The sequence below is a fragment of the Enhydra lutris genome, unplaced genomic scaffold (assembly GCF_002288905.1).
Source record: "Enhydra lutris kenyoni isolate GAN:26980312 unplaced genomic scaffold, ASM228890v2 scaffoldscaffold50, whole genome shotgun sequence".
NCBI lineage: Eukaryota > Metazoa > Chordata > Mammalia > Carnivora > Mustelidae > Enhydra > Enhydra lutris.
Window position 1 is genome coordinate 2,799,089 of NW_019154134.1, and position 26,183 is coordinate 2,825,271.

Consider the following 26,183-nt stretch of genomic DNA (forward strand, 5'->3'; position numbering starts at 1 on the left):
GTCTTTCAGTTTGATTTATTTAGACTCTAAGCAAATTTTCAAAGTTGAGTTTGAGGGGCTTTGTACTTGGAACATGAATGCATTGCCTTTCCTGAGGCAGTTTTGAACTGGGGTTTCATCACTTCAATGCCATGGCTCTGAAGCAGGTATTCTGAGAAACTTCTCTTGAGCATCCTTACTCATTATCTCACAAGTACCTCACACATCTCCCTTAGTAGTGTGAATATTCAGGAGAGAGGGAGAGAGGGAAAGATGTTAGATTTAGGAGTGAAACTGTATTAGTCACAGCATGTTAATTTTTCTTGGTCTGTTCTCTCTGGTGCTACAAATGGACACTTCTCTCCTATTTCTTAGCTAATCCTTTAGCTGGTTCTGAGTATTTACCCATCGGCCACAGCCATTAGAAAGATGCACCCCTTCCATATTTAGAAACATTGTTTCTTTTACCCTCCAAGAGGTACTTTAGTATTGAGGAGCTTTGGATGTAGCATAATTCTGAGATTTAACATGTGGCAAATTCTTAGATAATCTGAGCTTGAACATGCTATGGAAAATTTAACCCATCTCAAGAAACAGGATAGGTGAATCAAGAGAATGAAATCTAAATATAGTACAGACTTAAGGGTGGCAGTTTTGATACAGTGACACAGAAGAAACTTTGTTCTAGGCAGAGAGGGGAGAAAGGGAATGAGTCACATGGAAGTTGTACCTAATTATTTGTTAATACAATATAAGAGAGAGAGAGAGAGGTGCTGGGGTGGAGAAAAGGAGAGAAAGAGAGGAAGGAAGGGGAGGGGAGGAAAGGGGCAGAGAGGGGAAGTGGGGAGAGGGAGCATTGCTACAGGAATGTGCAGTATCCAGGTTTTAAAATATGGGGTTTACTTTAGGATATCCACTTTGAGCATCTGAAAATCACTAGTTAAGCTTGTTCATTTGCCAAATCAGCTGCTAAAACTGGACCACAATGAAACCCCACAGCCTTTCATCATTGTGATGATAGAAACAGTATAAAGGTTGAGTTCAGCACCTGCATGAATTGGCTTTCTAGTCTGCTTACCTTTCCCCTCACCATCAAAATAGATGTGAAATACATCCCATTCTAGTTTTCCTCTCACCTTGATGTTGAAAAGAAGCTGTTTCACCCTGAGTTGTCTGTCTGCCTACCACTTCATGATGTCTTTATGGTCTGTGTAGATTCTCAGAGGAAGTTCTCAAAAACAAAATGCCATAAGAGAACTGATGACAGGATTTAGTGTCAGAAGCTCCCAGTCTAAGTCCACAGTAATTGTGGAACCCTAGAAAAGTTCCTTATTTAATATGAATCACAATTTATTAATTGGCAAATGGAAGGAAGTATCATTTATTTCACAGGATGAAGAGTAAAATGTGATGATGGCTATATAAAATCCACTAATAAAATCCTTGAGTATTGAGTAACTGTTGTTTGGGTTATTACTTTTATCATGGTAGAATTCCTGAATAGCCAGTGAAAGAAGTATTTCTGGTAGAACAGGAGGGGTGCTGCCATCAAAATTCTAATAGCATATCCTGTAGTACTACCTACTCTACTGGTTTTAGCCTGCCCTCAATCTGGGACCAAGATATTAAACTATACTAACCCTTTACAAGAATTAATTTCGGTAAGGTCTCAGAGGTGACCACCTCTGACTCCAGTATAACCTCCTGGAAAAGCTATCCCTGTAATATTAAGCCCAACCAAACTCAGTAAATTTAGCTGATGGGGATGAGATATGTACTGGGATCAAGGAGGATTGACCTCTCAGATTTCTTTCAGTAATAAATTGACACATCATTGTTCCAACTAGTGTTCTGGCCATGCTGGAGAAATCAAAAGTGAATCAGTAGACCCCAAGCCACATATACACATATGTCTACTCTGTACTTAGCTTAAATCTTTATGCTGTGCATATTTTGCTACATAACTTAGAATTCAGGAAGTTCCCCATGCAAACAGTGGCCAGCTTCTGTATTTCAGTTTAAAAAATATCTTAAAAAAACAAACACACACACAACTGAAGTTAAGGGGGCACCTGGGTGGTACAGTCAGTTAAGCATCCAACTCTTGATTTCAGATCGATCATGATCTCTGGATCATGATATGGAGCCCTGCATCAGGCTTAGTGCAAAGTCCGCTTGAGACTCTTTTCTCCCTCTCCCTCTGCCCCTCCCTGCTGTGCACTCTCTCTTTCTCTAAAAAAAAATCTTTAAAAAATAAAACTGAAGTTAAAGAAAGTTACCCATATCTTTCATAAAATTAAAGTTTTCATAGAACCAGAGGTGCCTGTATCAACTTTCAAATTTTTTTTTTTTGTCATATGGACACAGAGTAAATTAACTTTGTGGTTTATAGGAAACTTGTTATTATTAATACTACTCTATCATCTGCCATGATAATATCCAGGAAATGTTGGTTTTTCTTTCAGCCAGCATTTTAAGAAGATTAAGGAGTTTTTAGGGCCCATTTTGAATATGGGCCAAGTATTGACAATTACATAAATATCAAATCTGGAAAATATTTTCTCACAGAAGCAATGTTGAGGTTTGTGGCTGGGGTCTTAATTGATATCAGAGGCTTTTAAAAAAATCATTACAGTTTCTGTGGAAGTCATGGGCTTTCATATATAAAGATCCCTCATTGATAACTCAGTTTTGAGAAGGAAGCTCCTTCTGTCTTTCTATGCTATCCTAGGTGTGTGGGTTTCCTTTTCCCCTTCATGAGTTTAGGATATGTCTTTTTTCTGGGTTAGACTACATTTTGATTCCTTTTAAGAAAGTGTTACACCTGAACTTCATAGTCTTGATGGAGAGATGTTCATAGTGACAAGTAGACAGACAAAGAACAACAGACCTACATTCAAAAAATGTAGAGTCCATCCAGGGGATGATTGTGCTGCCCTTTTATTATAGATCCCAACACTATAATACCACATTTGGAGGTTACCACATTCTGAAGTTATCACAGCAGTTTCAACCATCTGCTTCTGATTTCCTCTTTTTTCTTATCACATATCTGAGATAATATGGACTGTGGACTGTGGACCATATCCCATCAGGGATTTTGTTCACAACCAGGCATCTTCCTCCAAGCTGGTGGTGACCTATTCTCATCCTCCTTCCTAGTTGCTCTGGGTAACATCCACTTGGAGCTCTGTTACCTCATTTGAGGCACATTGAGTGCCTAGTACCACTCTCTATGATCTTCAGTAGCACCATTACATGGCAAGTAAGTAAACTTCTGAGCATATTTTTCAAGCAACCTTTAGAAATGTTGGATATTTCTTTTGTTGCAGTTATGTGGGATACATATTTCTGAGAAAGGTGCAAATGGATCATTGTTTATCCTTGCTAAGGTTAAAGTTATTATTTAATTCTGTTTTACCCCCAAGAAAAGAAGGTATCATTAAATATTTGGTGACTCCTTTGGGGATATTTAGAGCTATAAAAGGCTACTCAACCTGAAGTTTCTTAGAGTAGGAATGTGGTGATGGAGATATATAATGGCCAAAACTAGTGCAGTACACTGATTTATTCAGTTGGTATTTTGGGGTTAGTGTCTACCTTGGGCAGATACTCTTTTTTTTTTTTTAAGATTTTATTTATTTATTTGATAGAGATTACAAGTAGTCAGAGAGGCAGGCAGAGAGAGAGAGAGAGGAGGAAGCAGGCTCCCCACTGAGCAGAGAGCCTGATGCGGGGCTTGATCCCAGGACCCTGAGATCATGACCTGAGCTGAAGGCAGAGGCTTTAACCCACTGAGCCACCCAGGCGCCCCTGGGCAGATATTCTTTTTGGCCCTGAGGATACAGCAATGGATAAGATTAAAATCATTTGGTCTCATGGAGCTTATAATCTAAAGTATATCAGGGGTCTTAAGCTTTGGGATGATTGGTATAAGCTTTAGTGTTCTGGAAAGCCCCAAGAGGTCACAGGCTGCCTGCTATCTGGAGTGGCCTTTCCCCTAGCTTTTCCATGTGAGTTTGTAGCAGATCCTTCTCCTTTCCTTCAGCATGGCACCATTAAGGAGTGTACACACCTCTGAGTCTGGAGCATATGGGAGAGAGGCAAGTGGGGAGTCTCATCTAACTTTCTACATGACTTCCTTCTATATGACTTCCTCCCCTGGAAAGTGAGACTCCTCCTCCTGGTTAGCTAGAATACATTTCCATACTTAATTGGTTACTGGAGTGGTTCCCCAGCACCATTTGGCAAGAGGGAGGCACATTCAATTTCTGCAGTAGTACCTAATTTTACTAGATATTAGAATATTCTATTACTGTGGTAGAGATCACGGTGGTAGATAATTTGGAGACCAAGAGAAGGGAAGAGTCAGAGAATAAATGAGTTTGCTCTGGTGCCTGGAGGCATGTCCTACCTCTTGTCCTACGTCTTGCTCAACCCTCTGGCTGAGCAATGGCATGAAGGCAGGATCAATTGAACCAGTAGTGTGATGGAGAGAGTTGAAGTGGGAGGATGGTTTAGTGGGGGAGCAAGGGATTACAGTGGTCTGAAGATTAGTAACAAGGTGAAGGAAGGAGAAAGAATGTTTCTAAGTAGGACTAGCAATGTTCAAAGAGAGTGGTTAAACACTGAAGTGGAGGCTTTCACAGCCTATGATTTTTAAGAAAGGGACTTCCGTAAATTGGAAGTAACTCACTCTGAGAATGTCTGAATACAGGTGCAGTTCTCCATGTACAGTTGTGTTGGTGCCCTGAGTCCATGCCTGATTCTCCTTCAACAGCATCACAGAAGGGAAACCTATGCCCAACATTAAAGTGTTTACATGTGTTAAAAATGTCATCTTGATTCAAAGATAAACTGTAAGCCATTGCCATGTCTCATAGTATGCCATTTTCAGATTGTACCAAACTTGCATGATCTTCTATCCATAGCAGTTCATATATAGTACACATGTCATCTTCAAGTAATAGGAACATGATTGCAGTTTTAGAACTTAAGCATTTTCTCTAGGTATAACTGAAAAGGCACATATACCATCACAAGACATGATAAAAAACCCATGCTTTCAATCTGATATAAGCAGATTGAAGAAGGCATTTTGAGATGGTATTTCAGGCTGCTTTATACTCCTTCTTCAATCCTAACTGTAGGTAACTTCTAATATTATCTGTATTTATTAGTATTTTAATTAATGTTGATGACGGTGGTACTTGTCCCTTCAGGACAGAACAAATGTTGCAATTTTGAATCTCAACTAAATAAACCAGGCTTGTAGTGATAAAAAAAAATAAAAAATAAAAAGGCAAATATAATTTTTCATATACATTCAATTTTAAATTCCTTATATATTTTCATTATTTTAAATTATTTATATATTTCCCTTTCCACACACAAAAAGAAAGTATAATTTTGCTGGGATTTTGAACAAGAGGGATAGCATGAGAATAATGTACTCTTTTGTTACCTTTATTACTAAAACTTGAGCTTAAAAGATAAGATCTGCATGCTTTTAACTAAAATTAACTATAACTGAAAACACAACTCAATATGTACTTTTTTTCCTCTCTGACTTGCTCTGTCACTTTGTGATATGACTCTCCAGTCATTTCCTCCCCCTACACACACACACACACACACACACACACACACACACACATGCACGCACGTGTACACACACACACACACATACACACACACAGACCAGGGGCATATTACAGTGCAATTTGAGTATCAGACTTCTTCTGCCTGTTTTTCATTCAGTTGAGGAAGGTAAATTGCCATGGTCTCAGGCTTACTATTCATTTTCCTTAATGCGTAATTCAATGATTTCATTTAACTGGGGAATATATTTTTGAGTGATACATTTTTAGCTGGGTAGATCTAAGCTTTTGAATTCATGTTGGCAACACTGTCTTTGAGACTACACCACATCTCTTTTTTCCTGGCACATGTAAAAACGAACAAGAAAATCAACTTCTTACAATAATTGTAACGATGAATATTTGTAAAGATCGACTCTTTAAAATTGTCTTTCCCTCAACATTCTCTTATACCTTATGCTCTACAAACTGTTTTTATTAAGTGGTCTCTAAAGATCAGAGAGAAGGAGAATACAGAAATTTTCTGAATAAAATGCACATAACTGTAGACGAAAAGTTTAAGCTGCCAGTGACGTATTCGGGAAAACAAATGAAGCTACGCTCGTATGAAATACAAACTTGTAATGAAAAGGTGATGATTGCTAGACAGTATGTGTTTAAATATAATAAATATGTAATGAATCTGTGGTCATAGAGCCTCATTGATGAAAAGGTGTTTCATTTATTTGCTCACTCAAGTGACCAGTGTGGGGTGGTGGTATATGCCAGGTATTTTACTCTTCCTTGGGCATAGAAGATGAATGAGGATGGCCCCTGCTGGTGAGCGCCCCTGAGTTTGATGTAGGATCAGAGAGTACAACATGGTGCTGTAAGTGCAAGAGAGATGTGCCCAGGTGAAAGGTCAGAGGACAGCAGAGAGGTCAGTAACTCAATTTCTAGGGCCACCAGGGTTGGTTATGGTAGAAATCAGAAGACTTTCTGAAGAGGTACAACTAAGCTAACTCTTCCCTGATGAATTATCCAGGCAGCAGGACAATGTGAGTTGTCAATGGGTATTTTACTAAGGAGTAAATATGGACAGCGGAAGGAGAGTAGATTAAGGAGAGGCTCAAATACCAGGTCAAGAATTTCCTGTCCTGCTAGGGAGAATAATCCAGTGCCAATGAGACCAACCTGAAGACTGACAGTGAGAATGATGGTAACACCAAAGATACAAATTTTACCTCAAATTTATATGCTGTGATATTTTTATAATTTTGTAAAATATATTCATGAATATCCTCATTTGAGAGAAAGAACCTAGCAAGGTGTAAGTAGGTTAATAATACTGTCAAAAGTAGGAATGAGAAAAATACAGGGATTTTAGGAATTTGGCCAAAGTTTGGCCAAACTCGGTAGGGCCTGGGACAGATAAGGGCCTGGGACACAAGTCTCATACCATAGCTAGTATAGTATGGCACCTTTACTCAAGGCCTTCTGAAATGTAGGCCAGCCATCTTCTCATCTGTGGGGAAGTTCGGTGGGACTTCTGTTTAGTAGAGTAGGACTGGGTCAAGGGTCAGCCCCATTGATGGGTAAAGAAAACTCATATTGTATGTATAATTCATTCTCTTTACATGAGAGAAACAGATTAAGGAATAATCTGTAATAATTAGTAATAATAAGTTGGTAGTTATTAATTACTTCTAGTTAGTAATAATATATATTGCTAATATATTATCTGTAATAATAATAATAACTGGTAACAGCAATGACAAATATGTTTAGTTCAAGGGCCAAACACCAAAGAAAGTACTCTGCATTTACTTCTCAACCTCATGAGGCAGGTACTGCCATGGCTCCTGTTTTACAGGTGAGCAAACTGAGGTTTGGCACTTGCACAAGTCACGTAAGTGGTAAGAAGTGTGATTGGTACTGGGATTTGTCTGATGTCACAGTCCAAGCTCTTCACTACCATGTGAAACTGCCACTTGATTTACACAGCACCTATACTCTACCATATGTGAATTGTTGGTATTTAATAAACCATATGGAAACTTCTTCCTCTGTTCCAAGAATTCTGCTGCAGAGGCTGTTATTCTGTAGATGAAGGAACCCTGTCCTAAAATGTTTACTAACTACTACTTGGTCCTGCTGTTAAAAAAAAAAAAAAAAAGAAAGATGCCGAATGTCTTGGATGCTAATGCAATTTGGTTTACTGTTTTGTTTTTTTTTTTTTTTTTTACTAATCTAGCTTCATGGGCTGGGATGTAATGGAAATATATTAGGAACCCTGTTTCTTGAATAAAAATGCACAAACCAAAGGAATAATATAAAGCCGAACATGTTGAAATCTGTTAATTTTCATCGGTGTTTGAACTCCAGGTTTTGCTCCCATTTCTGACAGCCCAGAGGATACAGAGCTGTCTTCCTGCATTTCAGTGTGTTTGCAGCTGTTCTCTCTCTGCCTCTGGTAGGGAACGCACGATCAGGTACTCAGATGTGACAGGATGATGGAAATGAGAAAGTGAAGATGGCACATGGGAAGGAAGTAATTAACCAGAATGCATATTTATCATAGTCTGTCATTGTTTACAAACAATATAATGATTCCTGATTGTAGAATTAAACTCCAGGCTCCCAGTTTGTGAAGTCAATCAGATAACCCCAGCAGGTGCAGATCAGCTGAAGGACTAACCAAGGAAGTCTTCTGATAACACAGGATAGGGCTAGAGACAGTGAGATCATCTTCTATCAAAAACAGATTGCTTGTGAAAGATTTCAACAATCTATGTATTGGGATGTTTTTACTGACACCATCATGGCATAATGGGGAAGAACTGAATTTATAAACAGAAAAATTCTCTGCTCTTATACCCAGCTTAGACCCTTTGCTTTCCTGAGCCTCACTTTCCTCAGCTGTAAAGTGAGAATAAAGAAATGTATGTCATAGAGTACTTGGTCTCTACCTCTACTCCTAGAAGTCACTGTTATCTTTTGCCTGGACTCTGGAATAGCCTCCTAATTGGCTTCCCTACCTCCATTCTTGCTCACCAATAATCCATCCTCTAGAGAACAAGACGAGTAAGCTTGTAATAAAGATGAATTAAAGTCATGCAATTCCTCTGTTAAAACCATCTATCATGAGACACCAGGGTGGCTCAGTTGATTAAATGTCTGCCTTCAGCTCAGGTCATGATCCCTGGTCCTGGGATAAAGTCCCAAATCGGGCTCCCTGCTCATTGGGAAGCCTGGTTCTCCCTCTCCCTCTGCCCCTTCTCTTGGGCTCTCTCATTCACTCTCTCTCTCAAATAAAAAAGTCTTCTAAAAACAAAACAAAACCCCATCCATTTTAATGCCCTGGTATAAAACCCTAACTCTTTTTTTATTTTTAATCATTTTTTAAATTTTATTTTAAGCATAACAGTATTCATTGTTTTTGTACCGCACCCAGTGCTCCATGCAATCCGTGCCCTCTCTAATACCCACCACCTGGTTCCCCCAACCTCCCGCCCCCCCCACCTCTTCAAACCCTTCAGATTGTTTTTCAGAGTCCATAGTCTCTCATTCTTCACCTCCCCTTCCAATTGCCCTCAACTCCCTTCTCCTAACTCCCCATGTCCTCCATGCTATTTGTTATGCTCCACAAATAAGTGAAACCATATGATACTTGGCTCTCTCTGCTTGACTTATTTCACTCAGCATAATCTCTTCCAGTCCCGTCCATGTTGCTACAAAAGTTGGGTATTCATCCTTTCTGATTGTAGCTTTTGCAGTCCTACTGGGTTTGGCCCCAGTCTGTTTCTCTAACCTCATTTTCTATACTTCCTCCTCTCTCACCACATTCAAGCCATGCAGACTTCCTTTCTGTTCTCTGTACATGCCATCTTATTCCGACCTCAGGACCTTTGCATTCAAAGCTCCTTTTGCCTATAATGACAGCTACATGATCTTCACAGGCTGGATTCTTTTGGACGCTGGGTCTCTGCTTAAATGTTACCTTTTCTGGAGATGCCAACTGGCCATTCCATCTGTTGATTACAACCCTCTCTCCCCAACTCTCTACATTAAATTATCCTGTCTTAGTTTCTTTGCAGCCCTCAACACTATCTGAACTTTTATTATCTTTTACTTGACTATTGTTTATCTATCTTATCAGAATGTAAATCCCTATGGCTAGGTCTGAACCCATTGCTTAGACAGTGTCTGGTAGAGAGCCATCAGATATTAGTTGAGTGCTAATTGAATAAATACAAGGATCAAATGAGGTATAATGACTGAAAGTGGTTCTATAATCTATTAAGTATACAAATAGTAGGTTTCATAATTTATCTCCTGCTAAGTCATGACTCTTCTCAAATCTTTGTCAGAGTGGAATGAGCATAATTTTCAGCCAGAAAGTCTCTTTCAAATGGGAACTTACTTTCCAGGAACTTATATTTTAATGAAAGACAAGAATAACAGAAGACTAAAATTGAATGTCTTATAAAATATATAAAATATCTTACATTCATATTGCTGAGGTCACTTTTCTGTTTTACACCATGCTACTCTGTACAACTGTATGGATGCAAGCACGTCATATGGAAGTGTTGAAACAGACATCTTTATGGAATTAGAGGAGAAGCATGGGCAAAAAATGGAATTTGAAATAGTGTTGTGAGGAGAGAGATCAGGCTTTATCAGTTTGGATCTTCTAGAGGCCCATAAGAATTCCGAGATATAACTCATTACCTTTATCTTCCCCTAGCTACCAACCTTTTCCTCATTCTGGCACCTTTCCATGTACTTGTTGGCCTTTTGTATATTTTCTTTGGAAAAAAGTCTATTCACCTCCTCTGGCCCATTTTTTAATGTTTTTTTTTTTAATTATTGAGTCATAGGAGTTCTTTATATATTTTGGATATTAACCATTTATCATATACTTGGCTTACAGATACTTTCCCCCATCCCATAGGTCGCCTTTTCATTTTGCTGAATGTTTCTTTAGCTGTACAGAAGCTTCTTAGTTTGATATAGTTCCACTTAGTGATTTATGCTTTTACTGTTTGTGCTTTTGGTGTCATATTCAAAAAATCATTTCCAAGACCAGTTGTCAAGGAGATTTTCCCTATGTTTTCTTCTCCAAGTTTTATGGTCTCAGGGTTTATGTTTAAGTCTTTAATCCATTTTGAGATTAGGCAATCCGTGTCAAAATTCCAATGGCATTTTTGCACAGAAATAGAAAGAAAAATCCAAGATGCCAGGCTGGCTCAGTCAGTGGAACATGCAACTCTTGATCTTGGAGTTCTAAGTTAAACCCCCATACTGGGTGTAGAGTTTACTTTAAAAAATAAATTAGGGGCGCCTGGGTGGCTCAGTGGGTTAAGCCTCTACCTTCAGCTCACGTCATGATCCCAGGGTCCTGGGATCGAGCCCTGCATCGGGCTCTTTGCTCCGCAGGGAGCCTGCCTCCACCTCTCTCTCTGCCTGCCTCTCTGCCTACTTGTGATCTCTGTCTGTCAAATAAATAAATAAAATCTTTAAAAAATTAATTAATAATTAATTAATTAAAATTAAAATAAAAAAGAAAAATCCTAAAATGTATATAAAGTCCCAAAAGATCCTGAATAGTCAAAGCAATCCTGAGAAAGAAGAATAAGCTTTCTGACCTCAAACTATGGTACAAAGCAATAGAAATCAAAACAGTATGGTAGGGGTGCCTGGGTGGCTCAGGCGGTTAAAGCCTCTGCCTTCGGCTCAGGTCATGATCCCAGGGTCCTGGGATTGAGCCCCGAGTCCAGGCTTTCTGCTCAGCAGGGAGCCTGCTTCCTCCTCTCTCTCTGCCTGCCTCTCTGCCTACTTGTGATCTCTGTCAAATAAATAAAATCTTTAAAAAAAAAAAAACAGTTGGCATTGGCATAAAAATAGACTAATAGTTCAAAAGAGCAGAATCAAGAGCCCAGAAATAAACCCTCACATATATATGGTCAACTAACATTTGACAAGGGAGCCAAGAATACTCCATGAGGAAGGTAGTTTCTTCAATAAATGGTACTAAGAAAACTGGATAACGACATGCAAAAAAATGAAATTGGACTCCTATACCACTCTTTTGTTTCTCTCTCTCTCTCTGTCTCTCTCTCTCAGAGATTTATTTGGGCACCTGAGTGGCTCAGTCAGTTAAGCGCTGCCTTTAGCTCAGGTCATGATCTTGAGGTCCTGGCATTGAGTCCCCCTTTGGGCTCCCTGCTCATCTAGGAGTCCTTCTCCCTCTCCTGTTGCCCCTCCCCCTTGCTCGAGCTTGCCTCTCTCATGCTCGCTTGCTCTCTCTCTCTCTCTCTTTCTCTCTCTCACATTTATTTGAAAGGCAGAGAGATAGGGAAACTTAAGCAGATTCTGCTCTGAGTGCAGAGCCCCATGCAGGGCTCAATCACAGGACCCTGAGCTCACGACCTAAGCCAAAACCAAGAGTGAGAGGCTTAACGGACTATGGTACCCAGGCACCCCTGTTTGGGATTTCTTTTTAAAAAGTTCTTTTCCAGCCATTTTCCAAATGTAAACAATTAAGAATGTGTTGTTGCAGATCTGATTATCAGTTAAGAAAAGGGAATATATTAAATAACCAGAGACCAAGAAATGTAGAATTCATATCTCTTTCAGACTAATTTTCCTATGATTATCAGAGGGAGAATTGTTTTCCATCCCTTGCTGTCTGAAAGTCATTAGTGCCAATTAATATTGGTAGCTTTTGTTTTCATTTATATTGGATATATCTGTCAAACCGCTTCAAAGACTGTTTTAAGTGAATTAACCATGGAGGTAATGGTGGGTTCCATGATTTTTTTTTTTTTTTTTTTTTTGGTGGGGGTGGGCTCTGTGATTAAAGGATGTTTCTCCCCATCACGGAAGAGTGAGTTGGGCAATTTTATGAGGTTGTGCATTTGTGTGTAATTACTATGACTTAAGTGAAACAGGAAGGGGTGCCTGGGTGCTTCAGTCAGTTGAGCACTGGGCTCTTGATTTTGGCTCAGGTCATGATCTCAGGGTCATGAGCCCCAGGTTGGGTTCCGCATTTAGCAGGGAATCTGATATTCTTTCTCCCTCTCCCTCTGCCCCTCCCCCTGCTCATGTGCAGTCTTTTCTTTCACACAAACTCTTTTCTCTCTAATAACTAAAATCTTAAAAAAAGAGACAGGAAAATCATATATAAAGGTGTAACAGTGAAGTATCATTACTATTTTATCCTGTTTTGAGAATTTACCCTCTTTCAGGAATTCTTACTGCCCTTAGAGTCACTGCAGCTCACATATGGCAATTCTTGCCCCAGAGCTATGGGGATGAGAGCTTACCTACTAATTGTTCTTCAGTGATGTTTTCCTAAATATTATCAATTTGTGCAAATGGGATCAATGCTTTGGTAAACAGTCCATAATGACACTAGAAAGCAGAGATCTGGGTTAAGTAATAGGAAAACAAAGAAAAGCAGAAGAAATAAGAAGTTACCTATCAAGTTACCATTATTGAAATTACCTTTTAAATATTTCATGACTGTGACTGCTATCAGCATTGCCAATTTAGGTATCAAGATAATAATTTATCTTTAAAAAAAAAAACCATTATTCGGTGGGCATTGAATATATTCTAGGCACAGTAGGCATGCTGTGGACAAATAGCATTTAATTCTCATCCTCCTACAAGAGAAGTACTGTTATTTCTAACATTTATAGATGAGGAAACTGCAAGTCACCAGCAGAGTTGTGCCCCATTGTGGTATCTTTGATTCTAAAGCCCAAGTTCTAAACCACAGGGTTTTAATTACTGCCTGACTTATGGAAATTCCAAGCCTGCATCTCAGCTTGTCTCTTGAAGATTGAGGTTAGTTGTTTACCAGCTCTATCCCTCAGTTAGCTCTTTTGTAAAATGTAACGTAGAGCCTACTCCATAGGGGTGTTTTAAATCTCAAATGAGATTCTGCAAGGAAAGTACAGAACAACACTTGGAATGTACTAAACACTCATTTTAACTTCATTTCTTATCATTACATGATTATTAATATAGGCTGTAGCTGTGTGGGGAAAGTCTTTGGGTAGAACCACCATTGTCCCATTTTGAAATCCTAGTGAAAGGAATAGTAATGAACCAGTGGCCAATTAGCAGAGATAACATGTTCAGACAGAGCTGCTAAGTTGTGTAACTCTTACTCTGTCATCTGAAGATAGCCTGGTGAAGATGAAGTGTTTTTTTCCATTTTATGAAAGGTGAAGAGGCAACTCAGTTTTCTTCATTTCCTTTCATTTGGCCTCTTTCGGAACTTACTGTGAACGGAAGGATTGTTTCTGCCCAGTAAGCTCCTTTCAGAAAAGCAGCATTTCATAGGAGCATCAGAGTATAACAATGGAACAAGTAATAGTCTTGGAGTTGGATCTACCAAAAATCAAATTCTAGTTTCACCTTTTACTAGCTTTGTGACTCATGAGCAAATTAGTCAAATTTGTGGAATTCTATTTTCTTACCATAAAATAAGAGTACTACTTACCTTAGAACAGTAGTTCTCAACTAGAGGTGATTTTGCTGCCCAGAGGACATCTGGCAGTATCCAGAGTTTTTTAGTTCTTCACTGAAGAAGGGAGTAAGTAGAGAGTAGTGTTAGAGGCCAGGGATGGTCTGCTGATACAGATCCTGTGATGTACAGGATAGCCCCCAGAGCAAAGAACTATTCTGTGCAAATGTCAATAATGGGAAACCTTTCCTTAGACTGTTGTTAGAGTAAAATATTTGTAAAGCACTTAGCATTGCACATGACACGTGGTACGTTCTCGTTTTTCATTAATGCCTTTTGTGAATTCCTAGGCTTCCTCTGTCAAGTCCAAACATTGTGATAAACTAATTCACACTGAGGTGTCAGACTTGTTCTCACACTGTGGGTACAGGTACTTTAAAATAAGGCCTTTGAGATGTTGACTCTGAGTAAATCTCTGGAATTTGAGTCTTCCTGAGAGCTGGGGAAGTCTGGTCCCTTGGAGCCTCCTATTCAGGAGGTGGGAATTAGGTGGTGGAATTCCTTAAGTCTCTTCACTGGTTATGATGATTCAGTGAGATGGTGCAGGTAAAGTGCCAGGCCCTGTGTCTGGCTCAGAGTTAGGTGCAAACACAGGTCTGCATTATCATCAGGTAGAGGTACCATTCATGCTCCCTCCTTTGTCTTTGCCTCTCTGTCTATCTCTCTCACCATTTCTCTCTCTCTTTACCATTTTTCTCTCTCTGACCATTCGGTGTGTGATCATATGGTAGGAATCTGCTCTCTCCAGACCCTTCTGTCTTGTGCTCATCTTGACTGTACTCAGCAGTGGACTCTTCTTGTGAGTTTTCCCACCCCAGATGAAAGATTGTCCAGATATGAAACCCCCAAAAGTTGGAGGTGATTTTTGCTCATAGCACTCCACACCTTCCAAGCTGTGTCTCTGGCAAGATCTCAGACAGGGCTCCAGACTTGGAGTTTGGCTTTGACACTTACTCTTAGGCTCCTTTCTTTCCCCTCATTATAAAACGAGGGTACTCAGGAGCCTCTGAGGTCCTTTCCAGGTCTCACACCCCAAGGTTCTGTGTGGGCGTGCTTGCAGCGCGCTCTGCACCATCACTCAGGTGATCCTTCTCATGGCTGGCTGTGCTTCTCATCATCTAAAGTTTTCTGGTCAACCTAACTCCCTTTAAAGTAGTTTATGACTTATAAATATCTTTAAGACACTTTTATGTTATCTGTGATTCTCATAAATTCACAGGGTTCTCTAGCCTGTAAACAACTTCTCTGGGTTAATTTGGCTTTTTTTCAAAAAATTCTACCAGGAGGATCAATAGACGTTTGCATTTGCCAATAAACAATAGATTGTTGTGTTTTGATTTTTTCCCTTTTGAGAAGGTATCGCGTATTGGTTGGTTATTTAAAATTCATTAAGCAGTATTAGTAACTATTCTATCTTAATTAACTGGCAAAGGGTTTTTTCCTGTACGAATTGGGTGCATGCTTGAGATACTGCTGACTGCCACCAGGGCAGCTGTGGTGGCACTGATGCATGGTGGAGGGAGACAGTGTGCCCACCCATCAGGAAGAGCACCCGTGACACTTCATCCTTCATTTCGCCGCTTTCAGTTCTTTCTAGTCAGCTCAGAGATTAGATTAAGAATTAAGAATTAAGATTTCTTATATAAGTATAATGGTAACAGTCCTGTGGATTTTCAAGTTGTTCAGTTAGCTGATTACTTCTAAAAGTGACTGTAATGCTGAAATAAATCACTGGGGCTATCATGTCTTAAGTCAACACTTCCACCTTTTGGGCCTATTAGAATTTTTAATATTTCTGATAGAAAACTCTCATGGTATTGAATATTGTCCCCTCAAAAGAGCAGAAGCTTTGTACTAAAAGATCTGAATTGGAATTCTCTGTTTGTCACTTGTCCACTCTGTAACTAGATTGGGTAATTGACCACTTTGACCTACAATCTCCTCTTCCATAAAAAGGAAAGAAGAACATCCACCTCATATAATATTGTGAAGATTATATATGGAGCTGAGCACTATAATCAGCACAAAGGGGGCCCTCAATAAATTATATCTATTATTATTATGCTAAGTTTCTGGTTTTGGAGGTATAGCTGTTACCCACTCCAAGATTGACTTTGTACAACAGGTGGCAGGAGAGCCTGAGTGTCTCCTGAGAGTGTTAGTCAACTTTGTTGGAACTAGGTAGAGAAGAGTTACCATTCACTAAAGAAACTATTTACCTATAAAGTAGTTTAGCCATGTGGGAGTACTTGCCCCTAAAGAACTGGCCAGCATTAGTGCTAGAGTTACACAAGTGCTAGAGAATGACACAGGTAAATTAGACATTCAGTTATATGAATTGTGATGTTGTGTTCAAGACTCTTACCATATTTAAGACAAAACTAACTCATACTAGATTAAGCAAAGAGAATTTCTGGTTTATGAAATTATAAGCCTAGGAATGGGGCCAACTTGAGACAACACAGACACAGTCAGTTCTATCTCTTAACTATGTTCAGCTTTGCCTGTCTTACTTGGCTTCTTTGTGCTTGAATGTCCTGTGGCCAACCTGTAGGGAAGGTGCCCAGTGAACTCACGTTCCCCTATCTTGGCAACAGCCCATATCATAGAATATATATTACCCATAAACTCCAGTGGCTCAGATTCAGTGAAGACTCAGGTTCACACAACTTGGGACCCATGGTTGAAACATGGAAAGTTCACATATGGGTCAGATGTCCTCCCCTCGTGGCTAGGCATGGCAGTATGAGTGATGGTTCCTGAATGGAGTTAGGAAGAGGTAGTTCCCAAAAGGGAGAAAAAAGGTATTTCAGGCACCTGGGAGGCTCACTTGGTTAAGTGACTGCCTTTGGCTCAGGTCATGATTCCAGAGTCCTGGGATTGAGTTCCCCATCAGGCTCCCAGCTCCATAGGGAGTCTGCTTCTGCTTCTCCCTCTGACCTTCTTCCCTCTCATGCTCTCTTTCTTAACAAAAGGGGGGGGTGTTTCTACTGAAAAGGGGACAAACAACCCCTATAATAATGACATACACATTTCATTCTAAGAGACAGAAGACCCTTAGATGTTGATTGAGAGGCGTTATAGGGGGCCCCTTAGTTCAAACTTATGAAAAATCAGTAAAGAAAAATGTAAAAGGGAGTGGCCATGCTAGAGGCCCTGGGTAGGAAAAGGGATCAGGGTGGGCTGTGGGACTTGCCTATGAAACAGGGCAATGAGGACTTTGGGGCCAGGAGTAACTAAGTAGGATCTTAACAGAGAAATGCTGAGACTAGGAGGAGGAAATACAGTAGGCAGGAAGAAAGGAAGAAAAGGGCAAAAAGCACCTGGAAAATGAGGTAGGGGTGTTATCCAGGAACATTGGAAGAGCAAGGCAATAGGCCAGGAGGCCAGAATTCAGGATTTCCTGCCTTATAGCACACCATCACATTGCTTTATTCAAATGGAAATCCCACAACTGAAAATCCTGAGCTGGGAGGGTATGACTGAGCATCACCAAATTGGAAAACAGTATGAATAGAGACCCATGATAGAATGGTTAGGAAAGTTAATTTTTACTGAAGTTGTATAATGGCTCTAAGGATTTTTTTCTGTGTCTGCATCAATAAAATAATTGAATGATGATCAGTTAAAAAATTATGTATGTGTGTATACACACAAGCACATACATACATTGATTCAATTTTGGATATGCCTGTGGATCCTGCTGTTACCTATGCTGGTCAGCACATTGTTGTTACATGCCTAGTGGTATGCCTAAATATTTTCCATTTTAACTACCTTTGCACGTCAAGATTTTTCTTTCCTGTGTGTGTGTGGAAGATTTACTGTCTCTTTCACACACCCTAAACCAAAATTTATTTTCTGTGCCACCATCCATCTCCTCTCCCATTCATTTGTCATGCATCTACTACGATGTGCCCCAAAACCCTAGTCTGTATGTGGCTTGGAGTTTGCCAAAAAGGAACAAACATGGGCTTTACAGTCAGGTGTGGGGAAACAGACACTGAACAAATAAATGTAGAAACACCTCCATAATTACCCATGGTGATGGTGCAGAAGAGGTAAACTGGAGATTAGGACTGGCTTCAACTGGGGTGGGGGGTAGAGGTGAGGCTGCTCTGAGAAAGTGATGTCTAAACTGAGCATTGGAGGACAAAAAGGAACTAAACAGGTGAATATCAGAAATATAACTGTTTGCGGCAGAAGGAGAGCAAATACAAACCCCTAAGGTATAAAAAAGGGCAGCAGGGCAGGAACTGAACTCAGTGATAGCTTTCTGTTGTTTCCATTTCCCGACTCCTGTGTCTGAGCACAGGTTCTGGCAGGTCAAGAACTGTCTTTCTTTTCTTTCCCATCCCTGGCAGGGTCAGCACACTCTTATTAAGCTGTTGTCTCTCAGTCCCAAATCCACCTCTTGATTCTGCCTTTTGATGCTGGGGCTGGGATTCAGCTAACCACACTTTGCATTGGCCCAGCAGGCTTCCCCTCGAGGTCTGTGCTGTCACAGGGTTTGTGAGAGGAAGGCTGGAGGACAGGAGCAGAGGAGGGACTCCTTGTCAGCATACTGCTCATCAGCATCAACCCAGCTTTTATTTGTTTATTTTATTACCAGAAGTAGTTAGTCCCAGTTCGCAATTTTGTTTTGTTCTGTAGCCTGCAGAGCCAGGCCCGTCAGAGATACCAGGACCGACAGGCAACGTGCCCTCCTTGGATGCCTAGGCACAACCTCCACGTGGTGGCTCTTGCAAGCTTCCAGGTTCTGATAACCCCTTCTTTGATTTGTCTCCCCAGCCCTAGAAGTGGTGGCTGCCTCCTGCAGTCTTTCTGCATCTTTTTCACCCCTCCAGTACCTGTTTTACCAATTCCTTATATTAAATTCTCCCTATGAAGATTACAGGTACAATGCCTGTTTTCTCGACTGGCCCTGACTGATGCATGAATGATTTTAACCGTCTGCTCTTACCCAAATTTGCCACCTCTTAATGAGGAGCCCCAGCTGGGCCCATCCAAGGACCAATGTCCAAGAGTGGGAAGGAAGCAAGAAAGGATGATTATCAAGCTGGAAAATGTATTTTCTCAGAAGCTTGCACAGCCTGCCTATTCCCAATCTCTACTATGAAATATCTTCTCCAAGGTTAGCAGAATTATAAAAACATCAATTTGGCCATTATTGACTTTTCAGCTGGGATACCAGGAAAGTCTTTCAGCAGCCTCAATAAATTAGATCTGGCCACCTAGCTCCCAGACTGGCAGGCTCCTACATCATTGACAGAGAAGACAGGGGAAAGCAGTTTTCCCAGCTGTTGCTGTAAATGATGTGCATTGTGTTCACAACCATTAGCAGGTGGAGAATTTGAAGTGTGGGTAGATTGCAGAGCTGCCTCTTTTAAAAATGCATAAGCACTTTGTGAGTTTGCTAAGTCATGTTTCACTCAGCTTGGTTTGAATTTTTCATAGGGGAGAAGTATTCTGTAGTCTTTCCTCTTTTATTCCTTCTTTATCAGTAAGGACATCTGCAGTTAGGACTATGGTCCAAAGGGGCCACGTACAATCATACAACTTGCCTGGCTGGTCCTCAGTTTTTCAGAGTTGTAAAATGTTGGAAGATTTGAGCTTTAAGGACTTAGGGCGATTTAGGGTCCTGTTCCTCCCCCCTTAATCCAAAATACAGATTATTCCTGGCTCTGGGTTTGAATTTATTTCATGTGTTTTCAAGCAAATTCTTATTTCAGAAGACTCATCCATTTGTGAAATTGTAAGCACTGTGCAGTAAAGGAAACTTCTTTCCAAAACTATCCCCTGGTCACATACTATGTGCCAGACACTGCACGTGCTTGTGGTTACTCTCCGCTCTCACAGCAAATCCAGGCATTACTAAATGTCATTATACATTTTCTTGATGAGTCTAGCGTCAGCATCAGTGCCCTTCCTCACATGATGTTCCAGCCAGACCTAAGAACTGATTGTAGAGCATATTGGGGGCAACATACCAAATCCTGTCGAACATGCTCCTCCTTTGTGTGGTTTATGTAGGTTAGTGCCTGGCTTTTAGTAGAGCAAATAAGTATGAATGAATAGAAAATTTATTGGGTGCTTCAAACCATGAAACACCTTTGCATTAATTGTCTCATTTCATTTTTCTAAAACCTCTGTGAGGGAGATACCATTATTATTTTTAAAGATTTTGTTGATTTATTTGACACAGAGAGAGAGATCACAAGTAGACAGAGAGGCAGGCAGAGAGAGAGGAGGAAGCAGGCTCCCCGCTGAGCAGAGAGCCCGATGCAGGGCTCGATCCCAGGACCCTGAAATCATGACCCGAGCCAAAGGCAGAGGCTTAACCCACTGAGCCACTCAGGCACCCCGGGAGATACTATTATTAGCCTTACTTTTTAGATGAGGAAATTAAGGCTCAGGGAGGTGAAGTATTTTTTATCCAAACTGACAAATTGTGGGGCCTGATTCTGGAGTCCGTAATCTGTGCTGCTGCATTATGATTTTGATACAATTTAACACATGTGTTTGGGTCATTCATTCGTTCCGCAAACAGTTATCAAACTTCTGTTATGTGCCAGGCACCAAAAATGATATAATATCCAACAAATTAAGCAGTGGTTTATTTAAAAATAAAGTAGAGCTATTGTGCTTTTTGACCATTAGCCTGTTAATAAACCCTTCAAAAGACATTAAATTTTTTTTGCCCTTTTAATATCAATAAATGAGACTTTTCTTGGGATGAAATAGTTTTTTTTCCTACATCTGGCTAATCAGTTGTAACCTGTTTTCTCTTCAAATGGAGAAAATTATTCCAGTCAGTATTGAAACCTCAGCTGATGGGGAGCAAAAGTATATTGTAATTCGAAGTACCGAGGTATTTATGAGATCATAATTTGCTATAATTGGGGAGATTCTAGAATACCTTGAGTTATAGAGTTGACCCTTCACAGCTCCTTCCACATCTGCCAGGACTGGTGAGCACATGTCAGTGGGGCTGCAAGGGCAAACGGGTCCACAGCCCACACACATTACTTCTCTGCTATGGTTTAAAACCTCTGCTCTGGTCAAGTTCTTGGGAAGGGGGTAATGAGACAGACAGTGCTTCCCCACCCCCACCCCCCAAAAAAACCAGAGTGGTTATCTTCTCACATTTAACTGTTTTTAAATTTCATGATGACTCTTCACACAGGACCTCCAGCTGCATTCATACCATCTTTTCCGTGATTTAATATATGGACTCCAGAAGACTTCTTATGAATTGTCTTGCTGAAAATGTTAAAACATTCAAATGTTCTCTTAAAATATTGAAACATGTTGTAGTATAACAGGCTTCACTAAAATTAAGTTGTTCAATTTCCCTTTAATAGTGATAGCTCCTAGAATAAGTAGAAAGTAATATTTCTATTTGCCTGGAAGCTGGAGGATCCCAGCTGACATTTAAACCCTTGATCATCGTGGCAGTTCAGGAAGATAGCTGCATGCACTCTGCATTCTTGCCTTAGACATGCAGTGGAGGGTTGTGTGCAGTTTTTCACAGAAACATGCAGGGCTCCCTCTCATGATGGTGTTCATGTTGTTAAATTGCGCTTTAGAAAAGCCTTAGGTTTCCCTAAGCAATGAAATGACTTTACAGTGGGGAAGGTAACTCTTGGGGAGAAAAACACAGACTTGTCTTTCTACTGTTTCAGCAGGGTTTATGGCCAAAATAGCTCATCATCTTGTTTTAAGGTAATGCTCAGGCATATCTCAGCAGATATGTCTTCTTCTCTTTTCTGTTTGTCTCCTCTTTCCTCTCCTTTTTTTTCTTCTTCTATTTTTTTAAGGCTTAGGTTAGTTTCTGAACTTTTCTCATAAAGGATCAAACTAGACCAGGTCTGGATTGATAATGATTACCTTGTTTTGACCCAATGCATTGGAGCCATTTCTCCATCAAGTCCTATTAGTCTAGGGATGGCTGGGTTTGGAGAGGTAGAGGCAGATTCTGCCTTTGGAAGAAGAAAAATGATACCCTCAGAATCTGGGCTGGCAGAGAAAAGATTTCCTATTGCTGATATTTGCAGTCAGCAGCTGGTACATGTTGAGCAGTTTCTCTGTTGCATGGAAGATATTTACTGATAATAGCCAGGGATAAGTAGGACATTATTGCTGTGGTGATTCCTTTTGGCTAATTGGATTGTTGCATTTCATTTAATGGGTATATAAATACAATGATTACTCAGTCACATTTTAAAAAGTGGTTTGAAAGAGTGGATATACTTTAGAGAGAATTTTGGAGTTACGATTTATAAGGGACTTCTTTTTACTCCTTCTGGAAAATAAGTAAGTTTCCATAAATATTTAAACCATTTAGTATATGGATAACAGGCCTTTAACAAGAAGACAGGATATAACTTTCCTATTAGTTTCCATTCTAGGTTTCCTCTACTTTGACCATATTAGAGGTGCCAGTAAAGTGGGATCTTACTATAATGTGATTCATTGTTTATGAGAGTAAGATATAGCACAAATCAAACTGGGTCTCCTTTTAAACATATGTAGATACTACATTATCCTTGTCCTCAATATTAGCATTATAAAGGGGATTCATTTCCTTTAATTTTTATGGCTTAAGTGCAATGAACTATATGAAATAGCCTAGCATATAATGTATGATAAGTAAATAATATCAAGTTCATGACCTAAGAAGACTGAATGTTCAGGGGATAGAAGGCTGGGAGAAGTGACTTATGTTTAGGAACTTGCTTTGTGCTGTAATTGTGGATTTTCTAGCTCAGGGATCCACCAGCTGTGTATCTGAAAAATGGGTCTGTCTCCAAATAGCTGATTACAGTGTGGTGAATCAAAACTGAGGGGAATAGGGAGAGAGGTACTCATGTTGGCTTAAATATAAGATAGTGGATTATGTAACTTAAAAGTCCACTGACAGGACCAGCTCCAGGTGTGGCTGAATCCAGGTACTTAAACGTTACTAGAAGGATACAGCCTTTTACTGAGTTTCTACGCCATACTCTGAGCCACTTGCTGGAATTACAACAATGGACACTTGATTGTGCCCAGCTCGGAGAGTTCATGGTGAGTAACTGAAATGAATAAAGTGAAAAAGAATATCAGAATGTGATTTGTGCAATATTAGAGGCACTTACAAAACAAAACCATAATTCAGAGGAGGAAATGATAAATATTTTTGAGGAGAGGTAAACAGACACTTCAGAGAGAGAAGTTAAACCCTGAACATTGTTTTTAAAGAAAAGCAGGAATTTTACTGTCCAACAAGTTGAAAAAAACAAATGGTTAGTTGCTTTGGTTATGGTACTTGGGAAATCTGCATTCAAATCCCAGCTCTGCCACTTACAAAATGTGCAAACTAGGGCAAGTTTCTTAAATTCTCAGGGTCTTAGTTTCCTTTTATGAAATCTAGGAGTGGAGCTACTCATAGAGTTACCATGAGGCTCCCGTGAGATTATGGGTACACAGAGCTTACTTGGGGGGCTGGCACAAAGTAAGCCTTCCCTGACTCTTGGAGACTGCCGTTGTACTGGACTGCAGTAACGTGGAGCTCTGGATCCAGGCTTAACACCAGCCATGGTAAAATCAGGTAGCATTTATCGGGAGTTTACTGTGTGCTATGTACCTTGTTAAGAATTCCACTTGATTTATCTGTACCCTCTCTACAACTCTAGGAAGTAGGCAACTGATTATCCTCATCTCCCAGGGGAAGAGACAGAAACTTTGAGAATGTAAGGGGACTGCCAAGGTGACAAGATTGGTACATGGTGTAGCTAAGTAGCTGGCTGCAGTGCCCATGGACTGAAGCCCAGCATGCAGTTATGAACCTCCTTCCTGCAGTGCACTTGACTTTTAGGTGCTCATGTTGCAGCCTATCCTGTGTGCCACCCCACTTCTTGTAAATATATGGTTGTGGACACTTGTGAGTGTGTGTGTGTGTGTGTGTGTTCAGGTGCTGTGCTGCTCCTCTGGGCTGAGCTGGCTGGCATTAACCCCTTGGGTGCTGTGCTTGCTTGCAGGTGAGCCTTCGAGGTGGTCACCCTCCCACTGCGACTGCTGCTGCAAGAACGCCACAGGTGACAAAGAAGGGGAGAGCGGCACATCTTGCAACGACCTCTCCACCTCCAGCTGTGACAGTCAGTCTGAGGCCAGCTCTCCCCAGGAGACGGTCATCTGTGGGCCCGTGACACGCCAGACCAACATCCAGACTCTGGACCGTCCCATCAAGAAGGGACCCGTGCAGCTGATCCAACAGTCCGAGATGCGGCGGAAAAGCGATCTGCTCCGGACTCTGACTTCAGGCTCCAGGGAGTCGAACATGAGCAGCAAAAAAAAAGCTGTTAAGGAAAAGCTCTCAATTGAGGAAGAGCTGGAGAAATGCATCCAGGATTTCCTAAAGATCAAAATCCCAGATAGGTTCCCTGAGAGAAAACATCCTTGGCAATCTGAACTTTTACGGAAGTATCATCTATAGGGGAGGGCCAGGGGTGGGAGAAGAAACAAATCGTGTCACCATTTGGAAATAAACCTCCTAACAAAATTCGTATTCGAAAAGGAAAGTAACAACTAACAATATGTTTGTTAGAACACAGTAGCCCATTGATGTACTACTGCCTATTGACCTAGTTCACCTTAACATTTAAATCCACAGGGTAGATTTCTTTCCAGATGTGGAATGATAAGAAAATCTCTTTTTGGTTCCTTGTTTGTTTGTGTGTTTACTGGATACCATGTGCTGAGTATCTTATGTAAAATGAGAGCCGGCTACCAAAGAGTAGCTGAGAGGCTTTGGGAGTCCTTTATCCCAAACTGGGTTTTTCTCTCATCTTCTACCTCCCTCCTTTGAATGAGAATGTGGTAGAAAGAGATCTGGCCCAATGGCATATGTTTGGGTTTTTAAATTTTCCTTTTCCCTTTTGTTTATGGGGTAAGGGGGGAAATGGCAGATTTATATGACTTTTCACTCAAATCTATTACGTGCCAGTTTATATTGATGCCGTATGCATGAGTATTTGTGCAACACAAGCACAACGATGTCTGTACATACACACAGCACACATGTCCCCAGGGCCTGGATATACTAAGGGGAACACCCCTGCTCCCAGCAGCACTCTCTTTGACTACTTTAGACACAGATGAGCCTCTGCTCCTTTCTTAAAACCCTTCTGGGAAGATTTCCCAGCCTCTCTTGGCAACACTTTCCAACATCGAGTAACCCTGGTCGTCAACAAATTGTCTTCCTTATTTTGAAATTAACACCCTCAGGCTCCATTTTACAGTTTTGCTCTTTCTCTGCACTAGGAGAGGGTGAGAAGAGCTTAGTAAAACATTCTTTGTATTAAAGAAACAAACATTCGTATCCACAAAAATTATGACTCAGTGACCCCACACTCAGCCTTCTCTACCCTGAGCTGAGTTACCTTCCGTGTCTCAATGTTTTCAGAGTACTTACTGCCCATGTTTTAATGGTGTGGCCTTTTCATGTGACCCACATTCAGTTCTCTGCATTCCTGTGTAGTTGTGGAAGTAAGAACAACACACAGTACTTGCTTGGATAAGGGTCCGGCCTTTTGTTTCCTTAAAAGGGAATTGTATTCCACACACCGCCTAATAATTTCTCATGACTTTTTTTTACAACTACAGTGCTACGTTGTTACTTTCTTGTAGCCAGTTTTGTCTGGGATTTTGGGATTTGGCTGTCATTTCCCTGATGTCTGTGAAAAGCCCAACTAGATAACTAAAGCTTCAGAATTAAGGTTTTGGCTTTCTAAACTATCTTTCTCTAATACATCTTTGACCTGTATAGACACAGCCAAACAGAAACTGTTGATAGCTATCTATCCGTATGACTGTATTCTACGTGTACCAATAGCTCTTTCATAGGCTCGTGGTAAATGAAGATTAAAAACCCGTTTTTATTTTTAGCATTCCTCATGCATTTCAGTGGGAACTTAAAAAATAATTTGTCAAGCATTATTTGTGTGCCAAGCACTCTTAATTTTTTTTATTGTGTGTGTGTGTATGTATATATGTGTGACAGGTAATAAAGGCAACTAGATAATGTCTGTAGGAGGGAATAT

General features: G+C 40.4%; 1 protein-coding gene across 1 annotated transcript in view; it reads left to right on the plus strand.

Annotated features, from left to right (window-relative positions):
- LOC111156975 (potassium channel tetramerization domain containing 16) overlaps nt 1–25,736 on the plus strand; it is a 257,220-nt gene extending 231,484 nt beyond the window's left edge. Inside the window, exon 3 of the mRNA XM_022518160.1 lies at nt 24,123–25,736. Coding sequence (XP_022373868.1) covers nt 24,123–24,577 — 455 coding nt within the window. The 3' untranslated portion in view covers nt 24,578–25,736. The remainder of the gene's footprint in view (nt 1–24,122) is intronic.
- Nucleotides 25,737–26,183: the final 447 nt, after the last annotated feature.